Raw genomic sequence first — 13,397 nt, 5'->3', positions numbered from 1 at the left:
GTTCACCGACGATTTCAAGGACTCAAAGAAATCCTGCCGAACCCTCGAGAAGACCTGGCGCCGCGAACAGACGGCAGAAAACCATGCAGCTCTCAAGAACGCCACCCGCATACATCACCTACTGATCAGCACCACCAAGAAGACTTCTTTCAAGGAGCGCCTAGACAACAATGTACACAACAGCAAGGAGCTCTTCAGCATCGTGAAAGAAATCTCCAACCCCAGCCCCAACTCCAATGACATTCCACCATCGCAAGACCTCTGCGACGCCCTCGCCACCTTCTTTCACCGCAAGATCGCTGACATACACGACAGCTGCGGTGCCCAGACTCTGCCATCAGCCACAAAACCATCACCCCCCACCGCCACCCTCAACACCTGACACCCCATCAGCATTGAAGACACCACCCACGTCATGAACACCATCCACTCCGGCTCACCGTCCGATTCATGCCCCCACCACATCTTCAACAAAGCAGACGCCGTCATCGCACCCCACCTCCGGAACATCATCAACAACTCCTTCTCGACCGCCACCTTCCCAGAGAGCTGGAAACACGCAGAGATCAACGCTCTACTGAAGAAACCCACAGCGGACCCTAAGGACCTCAAGAACTTCCGGCCCATCTCCCTTCTTCCCTTCCCAGCGAAAGTCATCGAGAAGACCTTCAACAAACAGCTGACCGCCTTCCTCAAGGTAAATGGCTCCCTCGACCCATCCCAGTTAGGATTCCGCGCCAACCACAGCACCGAGACCGCCCTCATCGCAGCCACCGACGACATCAGGACCCTGCTCGACAACGGGGAAACAGCCGCCCTCATCCTCCTTGACCTCCCAGCTGCCTTCGACACCGTCTGCCACCGCACCCTAAGATCTCGCCTCCACAACACAGGGATCCAAGGAAGAGTCCTGGACTGGATCACATCATTCCTCTCCAGCAGAACCCAGAGAGTCCGACTCCCTCCCTCCCATCCACTCCGCGTCCACCGAGATCATCTGTGGTGTACCCCAAGTTCAAGTGGGTCTGAATGTTGTCCTCATTGTCAAGTTCTGAGCGAAAGTGTTGATCACTTTTTGTTTGTTTGCCCACTGTATGCTGCTCCAAGGTCCAAATGGCTTAGCCCAGTTTGCAGATCCCTGGGTACTCGCTCAGCTATTGAGGCTAGCAGAATCTTAAGAACCAACCTAACCCCTCTTATTGTCATCGGTGTGGCAAAATTCCTTGGATGGGCGTGGGTGATTACAACTAGGTATTTAAAAAACTGCCAGTCCTAGGCTTGCCTTTGAACATTTAAATGTGACTTTTAATTGTAGATCTAGGTCTTCCTGGTTTTTACATTGTATTACTAATTATTGTTATGTACCCATTATAAGAATGTCTGTTATAACTGATTTAATACCTTTTTAACGTTACAATAAATTAATGTTTTGTACCCATTATAAGAATGTCGTTCACAACTGGTTTTATATGAATTTGTTATTTTATCATGTATATTTTGTATGTACGTCTTTTAAGATGAAATAATCGAATAAAGACTTCTCAAATGGTAAATGAAAAATGGTGTACCCCAAGGCTCCTCGCTCAGCCCGACTCTCTTCAATGTCTACATGAGCCCCCTCGCCGCCATCATCCGCGCACACAACCTCAGCATATTCTCCTATGCTGAAGACACCCAGCTGATCCTCTCCCTCACCAAAGACCCAGCCACCGCCAAGACCAACCTCAAGGAAGGAACAGGAAGGAATGAGGGATGTCGCAAACTGGATGAAGCTCCGCCGCCTGAAACTGAACTCGGACAAGTCGGAAGTCCTCATCCTGGGACTATCCCCATCTGCCTGGAACGACTCCTGGTGGCCCACCGAGCTGAGCACCGCACCGACACCCACGAACCATGCACGCAACCTGGGATTCATCTTGGACTCCACGCTCACACTGTCTAAACAAGTCAACGCCATCTCATCCTCATGCTTCAACACCCTGCGCATGCTCCGAAAGATATTCAGATGGATCCCCACCGAAACAAGAAGAACCGTCACCCAAGCCCTCGTCACCAGCAGGTTGGACTACGGGAACGCCCTCTACACAGGAACCACAGCAAAACTTCAGAGAAGACTCCAGCGCATACAGAACGCCTCCGCTTGCCTCATTCTCGACATTGTGGATAAATGCATCTCCCAGAATCAACATACCTGGAGCTTAAACCTTGGAAAGTGTATTTAGTAACACCGAAAATATGGCAGTATTGTTGAATTTTATCATTTTTAATACACGAAAATATGTTCCTGTTAAAAGGAAGAGAAAGTGCCCGGGCAGAGCGGGAATGGGGGAGGAAAACATCACAAATCATAAAGGTAAGGGGTCCTCTTTGGGCAAAAACAAGTTTCTCGTCGAGAATAAAAATGGGGCAATGTTTTTTCACTTGATTTATTCATGCGGATGTATTCACCAGGTGTAAATTCTTCTCACGTATATTTTACGCATGCAAGTTCGCCAGGATTCTCTGTAACTCTTTTGAAAGCTGGAAATGTAGACAAAATATTGCAGTACGTGTAAATGTTCACCTTTTTTCTCATGTACTTGGACCTGCAAACTGATGTGATATATGAAGATATACTTAACCTATATAAATAATGTATTGTTAATAAATCCCATTACCCATCCCACAGTATGATAATATGATGCATAACTCTTACATGTTCTTCCCAGTGGATTGCAGAACAGTAGAGCTGGTTGGGTCCACAACAAGAATAGTGCTTTGCTCAATTGGTCCTATACCTCGCATCTGATACACAAATTTCCTGTCGAAGGAGCTGTAAAATAACAAAAAATACTCATTTTAGGAGGAGTGTCATACGCCACACAATAATATACAGTTAATTAATCATAAACTTGTCTTCATAACACACACTTATGTATCTTCTTTAGTAATTAGATACGGGGAAAACTAGATACTAAAATAATCTTCTGTCCACACAACACACAGAAGTGTATTAGAGGAGATGATAGGCGAAGGCGCCTCTGCGCCAACGGAGAGGAATCATTGACTCATGCCGAGGAGTGTGAGAGGTATGCCTGAGAGCGAGATTCGTGATATTCATGAAGGTGACAGTAGCATTACTAGCTGCTGGTCAATCATAAGATATTTTGGCGGGTGAAGAACCCCTTTTACTGCATAAATGCACAAGCAACCACAGACTGAGAAATTAGCATTTCTGACTTCCATCTTGCCACAGGCTGTACAAAGTAGGAGGGCGGATTTTTACATTAAAATACTTCATATTAATACCCCACTGGTTTCTTTTATCGTTTGTATTGATTAAATATTTGTGTTTAACATAATACTTTTATCAGATGCAGATGTCTTCTATTATGAAGTCTTTTCGCTGATTGTAATGATTTTAAGTAATTGTGCAATAAATACATTAATTTAATTTGTAACTTCTAATGTCAATTAGATACGGGAAAAAACTAGATACTGAAGTGCACTTATGTATGAATGTACACACAACGCTGTGGTAATATTTGTTTACGCCAACATAGAATTATTGAAAAGAACTCAACACCAAAGAACTCAACACCAGGTGGCGCAATAACCTAAAGAAAACACGTCTCCTGGAAACGGTATAATCCTAATTCCCAGAACTTTCAATAAAGACCCATTGTGTTAAAAAAAACATGAGGGTCTGTCTGTTTATGTTCAGAGATGGAAATAAAAAGCCTAATAAGCAATATCGATTTTTAATTGTATTCCATTGTGAAATAACCTTGGAACAGTGGTATTTTACAGTCTGAGCACAAGACTATTTTTATATGTAAAGAAATTTACGATTGCAATACATTCATTTCACGTTTCAGTAGATTTGTATTTGTTTAACGGCTGTACAAGGAGCTGCAGCGTTGTGCAGAGAGGTTGCTGAGATGGGACTTTGGCAATTCCAGAGCAGGCCCTGTTTTTGGGTGGGGGTTAGGGGGTTACACAGATGGAGGCCGTAGCCTGCTAGCACCCTCGGTCTCTGTTCACCATGATAAAACAGATGTATATTATTATAACCGAGAAGGGACTCGCTTGCAGCTCCTGAATCCCAGGCCCGACACAGAAAAAAACAGGAGTTTCTTCATGTGTCCACTAGTAGTAGCAAAAATACTTTATTGCATTAATCATTTGATAACAAGAACAGAGAAAAAGCAGGCATTAAAATAGAGTAAAAGGTCACACAATTTCCATGCGTGATATCCTATAAAAACATACATAGATCATGATACCTGTTTTTGCATCTATATACATATCCATATATTAAAAGCCATCTAAACATTTAAAAGCTGAACTATCTTTCTAACTGCACTTTCCACAGTGAGCCTAAAACAATAGCGTACAGCCTCTGTAGTTGCTCTTATTTTGGCATTATTAACCCCTTCACTGCGGCGGCTATTCCGCCGCAGTGCTAAGGGGGTCGGGGGGGGGGGGGGCAAGCGGCGGTCCTGTGCTCGTGACGGAACCGCTCCGTCACGGCACGCGGGTGAGCTGTGCTTGTGACAGAACGATTCCGTCATGGCCCCGCCCGTGCTAGAGAACGTTAGCGCAGGCGCGGCGCGGGGGCCGTGACGGAACCGTTCCGTCACCAGCACAGCCCACCTGAGGCTTGTGACGGAACGGTTCCATCACGAGCATGGGAGAGGTTAAACACGCGGCGTAAATATGTCCTCCGTATAGGCAATAGCCTCGGGCAGATGCGTATTAAGTGTTCAAGAGTCTCTTTGCCGATTCCACAAAGCCGACACACCTGTGTATCTTTGAGAGCCTGATTCCAAGTCCCTTCAAACTTCCCTTTCGGAATGTAACATTTTCCACTAGGGTATACCCAAGAAACCGGTCTTTATGAACCCCCTTATTCTTATGCGTCGTGACAGAAAACAACATGCTTACATCCAGTGGCCCCGCCCACCATGTCAGGAGACAGAGAGAGAGAGAGAGAGACCCTAATTTGAAGCTTTGCCTCTCATGCTAGGCTGAGGGGGGAGCCAGCATGCGCCTCGCACTCTCTGTCCAATAGGCCGTCAAAGCAACCAACGAAAGGAACATATCAGAGCTTTTTGCCCCGCCCCCTATCCATGGCAACCAGAGCAACCTGTTGCCGCTTCCAGTCACGCTACCACAGACTTTGGAAGGAAGCCGCCTGCACCCCCAGACAGAGTGAAAAGCCCATGAGAGAGGACCCGAGTACCAGCAAAGACAGCAGGGCCTGCAAATATGCCCTCTACAAAGGAACGGAGGGAGGGTTCACAATATTATCTTTGTCACAGTTACATACCGGAGTGGCCGAGACCTATATACATCTATGGTACAGTATCTCTACTCCTCCAACACTACACACAACCACCCCCTTGCTGTGTGAGTTGACAGATGGGTTATTACAGTCCAAGCCCCCAACTCTGGAGCAGCTTCCTCTAGCTGTCAAGATCCCCTCCACGACCATCATTTTGGTATGATAACAAAGCAAACACTTTGTTTCCTCCGCTCTATGAGCGCCTAAAAACAATAGTGTTCATAGTGGGCGCTATCTGCTTATCAAAGCCTAGTCTTTCCTCCTACCAAAGCTTCCTCACTCAGCACGGTCTTAAAAAACGCCAGAAGTGAGGTTTCTCTAGGAGCCATTTTGGGTAAGAGCAGCACATAAGGTTCAAAGACGCAATACACTATATCAAAATTGACAATGGATTGGCCATTCCAATCATTCCATGCAGAGCACATAACTCCATGGGGCTCCCATTGATGAGGATGCTGGCTGGTAACTGGAGAAAATAAAACTGTCAGCACCGCACTGACGTGGTTTATCACCAGTCCCTTGTTGTTGACACACAATTACTGTAAACAACTCCAGACGACAGATCGAGCTAGCGACAATGCCTCAAATAAATAAGCTTTGCACCGATGGGGAACGGACGCTTTAAACAAACGTGGCAAGTTAATTTTCTATGAAAATGATTTCCTTCAATATTGTAGCCTTGAAAGTCAAAAGGACATGGTTGTTCACAATTTGTATAATTGATCTGCTTGGACCTTGAGTGTCTTCAATGTCTATGCCACATTTTTAATTCCCCAAACTTGCAGTGCTTATGGTATAAAAACAGAAGCACCAGAAGTGTCAGGGATAAAAAACAGGAAGAGGGCATAGGCATAGAAAGATACATGTTGAAGTGAGACCCATTTGTGCATCCTTTCTTTGCATGCATTTGCACATTAAAGTCAGCCAGCTTGTTCTGAGTGTTTGAGGTCAGTTGATAGTACCATTTACATCTCCAGTTCAGCCTGGGGAGGGTGCATTAGGGACAGGATTTTGATAGGAATGAAGAAGTGGTCTGACCAGTGCAACTTGAGCGAGATTGGGATTTGTATGTGGTGTTTCTTTATGGAAATCTGGTACGGAGTAGAGCCCCTATTGCTAGTGCTGACGGTCCAAAGCCGTAATGGGAGGTTGTACAATAGGATGTATAGGTGTGTTTGCGTTTTTCACCGTGGAAGGATTGATCAGTGCTATAATCAAGGAAAACATAAATGAAAGTTGATATTATTATACAATTATCCGCCTCAGTAGTTTAGGTGTTGGAACAAGGAGGAGTTTATTTAGTTAATCATGATTTAGAGGAGTGTTTGTGGATAAAGGAAACATCCCCACCAGTTTGTTTCTGCTCTACTGTAGAAGAAGCTGTTATATGATGGTGGTAAGACAGTGGTGTGGGTGGTGAGAAGTATCAGATTCCCGTGACTGCAAACGGGTCATGTATGACGGCTCATATGGAAGGTGCGTTAGAGAGTGCAGACCTATAGTTCAGAAGGGCATTTCTCATGTGGTATGTAAGCGATGGGTCACTGAGCTGAGATGTGGACATTCTCCTGATGTTGATTTGGCAGTAATTGTGTTTAGGATGTTTTGCTCTGGGGCTTGTGGTAAACAGATGTATTGTGGGGAGAGCTAATCACATAATACGTGAGGGCGTGGGGGGCATTCGGGATCCTGTGCATGGAGAAATGCTCCAAAGCATTGTGATTGGAGTGATTGTTGGGCTTATCAAGAGGAGGTGTGTCAAATGAGGAGTAAGAAGTTGCTGGGGTAGGAAGCAGTCCCTGGGAGGAAGTTCCCTGTGGGAGAAATGGAGAATGTGATATGCAGACTAAGTATCATCTCATGCAGGATCACTTTGATGTACAGCATTTTATCCTGAGTAATGGATAAAAGATTTGAGCTTTGGTCAGTAGTAAAGTAAAGTTGTGATTAAGTAAGAAGTGAGTAATCGCACATCTTGTGTGAATCATGGCTACTGATAGTCGAGTTGTTCTGTCTAGAGACAGTTTCTGTGCTGTTGTTTTGGTGCACCGGTACTGGATTGGGAGGTTGGTTGATAGCAGTGGCAGCTCCTCTGCAATTGCGGAGGAGCGTCGCCCAACTGTCTGCTCAGAGCCAGCAAATGAAAAATAAAACGATGTTCTTATGTCGTTTTATTTTGCATTTGCCAGCTCTGAGCCAACGCTATAGGGTGGGGCGGGCTGGGTGCATGGGAGGAGGAGTTCTATGTGCACTAAGTGCTAATGTGTGTTTGGCCAGCCGTCTCAGGCCGACCAAAACACACATGCACACTTACGTTTCTCAAGCCCAACTGCATTGAGCCGCTGGGCTGGAGGAACCCCTGAGACTCCCCGGCAGGAGCGGAGCATCTTTCTAGCCAGCTCAGGCCAATCCCTGCGCTGCTCCGCAGCATGGGGATTGGATGGGAGTCTGCCCCAAGGGGCTGCTGGGACCAGGAAGTGGAGAGGTTGCTCGACCCAAAGATGGATGCAGCCGATGGCTAAAGGTACGTTTTTTAAATTAAAAATATTCTTTTTAACCCCCTCCCCAATGAGCCTACTCTCCACCCGCCCCATCTTCCTTTGGTTGTTGCGGCCGCCACTGGTTGATAGTGGCAGTTTAGGAGAACTGTACATTAGTAATCACATTTGGTGCATAGTCAATACAGAGAGATATCATGTTAGGTGTAAAGGGTGTAAATCAGTATGATATCACATTTCATTAAGGTGTAAAATCACCATTGATGCAACATCAGTATCAAATTTAGGAGCCAATCACCCGTGGTGCAGTAACAGCAGGAGTGTGGAAACACGTAGGAGCAGAAATTACATTTTAATGCCAAAATCATATGTTAGTGCAAAGTCAGATTTAAGTACAAAATCACCGCTGGTGCTGCATCATCTCTAATGTGTAAACAATTTTAGAAGCTCAAATGCAGCGCACAGTGTATGCACTACAAAGGGAGGAATTCTTTAGTTAGGCAAACTAACACACCTAACAGACCAAAGCTAAACAGGGGACTGAAATAATCCACACGCCTGATCCAGAATATGAATTAAACTTTCTTCAAGCAATGGTGGAAGGGGTATGACCCAAAGCTACCTTCAGTTAATGTTTTTGGTATTGATGATATGAGCTCTAGCTAACAGCTTTCTGTAGTAAGGGCTGTAGCAGGTCTGATTACTACTTTGACACTACTTTACTGTGATGAACAGATCTTATCCTAAATTGCCATTTCCAATAAACACGTTTGTGGCCTCCTTTCTCCGCTAGTTTAGTGTCCAAGGTCTTGTCATTATGTTTCAATGTGGCTACGACTCTAATCCCACAGAATTATTGGGGAAGATGTTTGTTATTGTCATGGTGTCTAGATCCAGCCAGTCAACTCCAACTCCCCAGGTTTTTTTTATGCATTAGTTCTTTCTGTGTTATTGGTGTCCCACATCTACACCTTATATTTGTTGCTCATATGCTTTAGTATACACTCCATGCAATGCTCCATCAGGTCTCTTGGGGATACTATTCTTCCATGACCTGTATCCCTACCTTGCACCCGGGGGTAAGGGGGTGCTTAACTTTGTCAATTACTTCACAAATGAGGGTTTCAGACCAGCATAGGCAGTTTATGCTGGGACCGACAACCTCTCATCCGGTTGTATGGGGGGGATTGAACAAGACAGGAGTGCCAGTATTCATGTGGATTAGGCAGCATCTCTCTTCTCTTACTTCCCCACATTACAATCACTTGTTTCGAATTCTTCTTCATGTGCCCAAAATCACCTAGTGGGAAATGGGATGATTGTATGTCTAAATGATATGGCTCCTTATGGTAATAGGCATCAGGCAATGTGTTAAAGCAAAAGGTATCATCAGGCTGCCTAAAGAACAAACATGGGTGAACACAAGATTATTAAAGAAGAATACAAATAAGAAAAGGTTTGACTCCTTGCTCTAATAAAGAATATTTATTTCCAAAGGGCGTTTACCCTCACCCACTTCTAGTGGCATGCTTCATCATCAAATAGCTCCTCGCTACCACAGTGATTGTAGTGTTTAGTGGACTCGTTTGGGACATTTTAGCAGGGTGAAAACTATTTTTTGATAAGTAAAACCTAAGAAACCACACCTAGAGAAATTATGTTGACTTCTGCTTTGTGGGTTCTCGGAAAGAGAACCGCAGAATGATCTCCTCTCACAAAAGAACGCTGAAGATAAGAATAAATATATCAATGGATGGTGTCATTTTATTAATGGCCTATTCTTCTTGTACTATTTAGCACATAGATTTTGCTTTTGCTGTGGTGTTCTGGAAGGTGTGTAAGAAGGACACCTGTTGGGATTTTGGAATTAAAATCTTATCTTGCTTTGAGTTATTACTTCCTATGCTAATAAAGTATGGTGCAACTTCTTTTAATAATATATTAAATATATCATACATAGTATAATATATATTGCTAAAGAATAATTCCTCCCACATCAATCTAATGGCAGTAAACTGAGCATGGTAGAAAGCAGGCAACTCGTTTATTTTCTTTGGAAAGTCAAAGGCCTCCCACAAAAAGGGTACTTTAGGTGATAGAGACACGTGGCTTCTGAACTACATGAAACATGGAAGATCTGCTTCAACAAACTCCCAGCTTAAAGAAACAATCCACTCCTTTAAAGGCTTTCTTTGTTAGGTCTCGCCTGTCGATGCGCATGCGCATCGAGCAAGCGAGACTATGGGGGCTTATCCACTCTTTATCCAACTTGCAAGGAATCGTGGCGATTCCTTGCAGTGCCCGTGACTTTTAAGCTCAATGCGCATGCGCATTGAGCTTAAAAGCGCGTGCACATCAGTTCCCTCATCCGCACGTCGCATTTCTCCTCCCCCCTCGCCCCCTCCCCTGCCCGCCGTGTCGCATTTCTCCTCCCCCCTCCCCTTATCTGCCTTCCCTGTCTGTTTCCTCTCCCCGCTCCGCCCCCTCCCCTGCCCGCCGTGTCGCATTTCTCCTCCCCCCTCCCCTTATCTGGCCTTCCCTCCGTCTGTTCCCTCTCCCCGCTCCGCCCCCTCCCCTGCCCGCCGTGAGCCCCAGGGATTCCACATGGCGATAGGCCTCAATGGACTTACGCTTCAGTCTGAACCTCCCTGTCAGCCAATATGCCTACTCCGCTAGTGCCCACATATCCTGCCAAACACTGGCGTACGCATTCCTGTAACGAGCAGGGATCTCCTAGCAAGAGCCTTGTGCACACGTGGTGAAGGAAACTCTGCGACAGAGGCCCGACCTCTCAACTTCCAAAATGTTGGCCCCGGGAAATCCTCACGTCACCGGCCCCTGGCGGGCCTCCACAGTAAGTTACTTCACCCTGCAAGCCGGGCTTGGTACCTCTGGAGCGGATCGCTCACTACCTGCTCGCCGGCTCGTGCCCTACCAGATTGCGGGGATCGAGAGCAGGCAAAGCCTTGCATAAAGTGACGCTGTCTGGCACAAGCAACCCCCGCTGAGCATACTGCGCCCCACGCTACATCAGGGTTACCTCAAGTACGCTTATAAATCCACCTCTTTCATACCCCGAGCTACTCTGCCTGCATCCTTGCCTGAAGCGCACTTTTCCTGTCACTCTGGGCTATCTAGGCCGCTCCGACACCATCGCAATTGTGGCGCTGAGAACTATTCCGCTACCCTGAACTCTGCAGTCTGGCGGGCAAAGTTTGGTGCTGAACGCCCATGGAGTCGTTTCCTCTACTGCGGAGGGGGCTGGGTGCAGCAGTTACACTGCATGTAGGGCATTTCACCAGCACAGTAAAACTTTCCTCTGAGCTTGACGCCCTGGGCCCTCTGCATTGTGGCTGCTGTAAGATATTAGACCTTGCCCCTACGCCATTGGCACTCGTTCGCACGTTTTCCAAGCGCAGTAGCGGATGCATCGTATCCACAACGCATGGGTAATAACTTGTTGAATTGAGACGTCTGATCATTGCTCCAGGGCCTGCGATACTGCACTACCTTGTGCTTAGCTGCTCTCATTCTAGGCTGGCATCCCTGCACTGCTCATCTCCTGTGAACTCTACAGTGGTTGTGCATAAATTTAATGTACCTGCTGGACATGGTGGGGCATGTACTCCCTTTGTTTGAGTGGTTCGTACTTTGATCCTTAACGTCATTGTGCGAATCACCCTTCTTGCAGGTGAGGGCCCCACCTTCCACCCATAGTAAGGACGCAGATACATAAGCACCCTTCACTTGTTGGGCTTGTGAGATGCACCACCGCTGCTGCTGATACTCGGACGCCATTCCACCTTCTGTTTGAGGAGCCAGCACGTGTGCGCTTCCCACTCCTGTTGGACACTTTGTCCCCAGTACTAACTGCTCCTACGATCATGGGTAAGCCAAATGGCCGTCAACCCAAACTTGTTTTCGAAGCCAAAAAAGCTGTTACATGCTCTGACTCTGAAAATTGGGGACAGTCAAGTGTTGAGCCCCTGCCCGCCGTGTCGCATTTCTCCTCCCCCCTCCCCTTATCTGGCCTTCCCTCCGTCTGTTCCCTCTCCCCGCTCCGCCCCCTCCCCTGCCCGCCGTGTCGCATTTCTCCTCCCCCCTCCCCTTATCTGGCCTTCCCTCCGTCTGTTCCCTCTCCCCGCTCCGCCCCCTCCCCTGCCCGCCGTGTCGCATTTTTTTTTAAATCACCACTTACCCCCTACCCCCCAGCAATGCCAACACTGACGCCGTGCTCGGTGTTTCTCTTGTTATTGCATTGGTTTGAGTTCGCTGATTGTTTTGTAAAGCTCTCACCCACCCTCACCCTCACTCACCCTCAACCCCTCACCCTCACTCACCCTCACTCACCCTTACTCACCCTCACTCACCCTCACCCACCCTCACTCACCCTCAACCCCTCACCCACCCTCACTCACCCTCAACCCCTCACCCTCACTCACCCTCAACCCCTCACTCACCCTCACTCACCCTCACCCACCCTCAACCCCTCACTCACCCTCACTCACCCTCACTCACCCTTACTCACCCTCACTCACCCACCCTCACTCACCCTCAACCCCTCACCCACCCTCAACCCCTCACCCTCACTCACACTCAACCCCTCACTCACCCTCACCCTCACTCACCCTCACTCACCCTCACCCTCACTCAGCGCAACCACAGCATCTTCACTAAATATATTTAATAAACTTTAAGCTATTGGCAATATAAAATAAAATCCATTTTATTTACGTATTAATTATTATTTTTTTTTTAAAGCCATTGATTTTTTTATATCAATACATATAAGTCACATATAAGTCCCGTTAATACAAAACATGTTGCTTTACAAATGCTAGAGGTGTCACATTTACAAAAATTATAACTATTGGCTTTGTAAAGAAGAAAGCTATTAATTTAGCTATTTAGAAAAAACAACACATGAATAAAAAACAAAAAAATAAATAACACCTATAGCTCAAACTTTACTACTGCGAGACCTATTGCATTTCCAATGCTTGTTTTCTCATTACAGATAGTCTCAGTATCAAATTCACCTTTGTGCTGCATGGTAGCTCTAAATATTTTGTCTTTTTGTTGGCCTTATTTTTGCTGTCTTTAGGATGTTGTGCCCCGTGACACTGCTATTATTTCCACAGTGTGCGTGCTCTAGCCCTAAAATGTTTTTTGTAAAATTAGCTTTACTCAATTGGTGTAGTTTTATACGACGACGTGGAAGATGGCTCAGAATTTGTAAAAGTGACATCGAAATTAAATGTCCTATGTGGGCTGCATTGTGTATTTGGATCACCCACATATAAAACAAAAATATGTAGCTACCAGCAGTTCCACAGTTTTCTGTATAAGCTGCCGTATAAAGGGACAGTGGTAATATACGCCAAGGAAAAGTGCCTTTGCCATGTAAGAAAACCTATTTTATATATTAACAAGGGTATGCTCTTATTACTTCAGAAGGTGAGTTACATTGACAGATTCTTACTTTGCAGGTAAGTTAATTTATAAATGTTTATAGTATCCTAATTTGAGCTTTTTACATTTATATATGTATTATATCTATGGCTATATCAAAC

At 45.9% G+C, this 13,397-nt stretch overlaps 1 protein-coding gene across 5 annotated transcripts in view; it reads right to left on the bottom strand.

Annotated features, from left to right (window-relative positions):
- PAM (peptidylglycine alpha-amidating monooxygenase) overlaps positions 1-13,397 on the bottom strand; it is a 1,271,905-nt gene that overhangs the window by 178,884 nt on the left and 1,079,624 nt on the right. For all 5 annotated transcript variants that reach the window (XM_086960973.1, XM_086960975.1, XM_086960971.1 and 2 more), the window contains one exon: positions 2,696-2,812. In XM_086960973.1, coding sequence (XP_086817099.1) covers positions 2,696-2,812 — 117 coding nt within the window. The remainder of the gene's footprint in view (positions 1-2,695; positions 2,813-13,397) is intronic.

Source organism: Lissotriton vulgaris, chromosome 3_1, assembly GCF_964263255.1.
Source record: "Lissotriton vulgaris chromosome 3_1, aLisVul1.2, whole genome shotgun sequence".
NCBI classification, from domain to species: domain Eukaryota; kingdom Metazoa; phylum Chordata; class Amphibia; order Caudata; family Salamandridae; genus Lissotriton; species Lissotriton vulgaris.
This window is presented reverse-complemented; position numbering and strand designations above follow the sequence as displayed.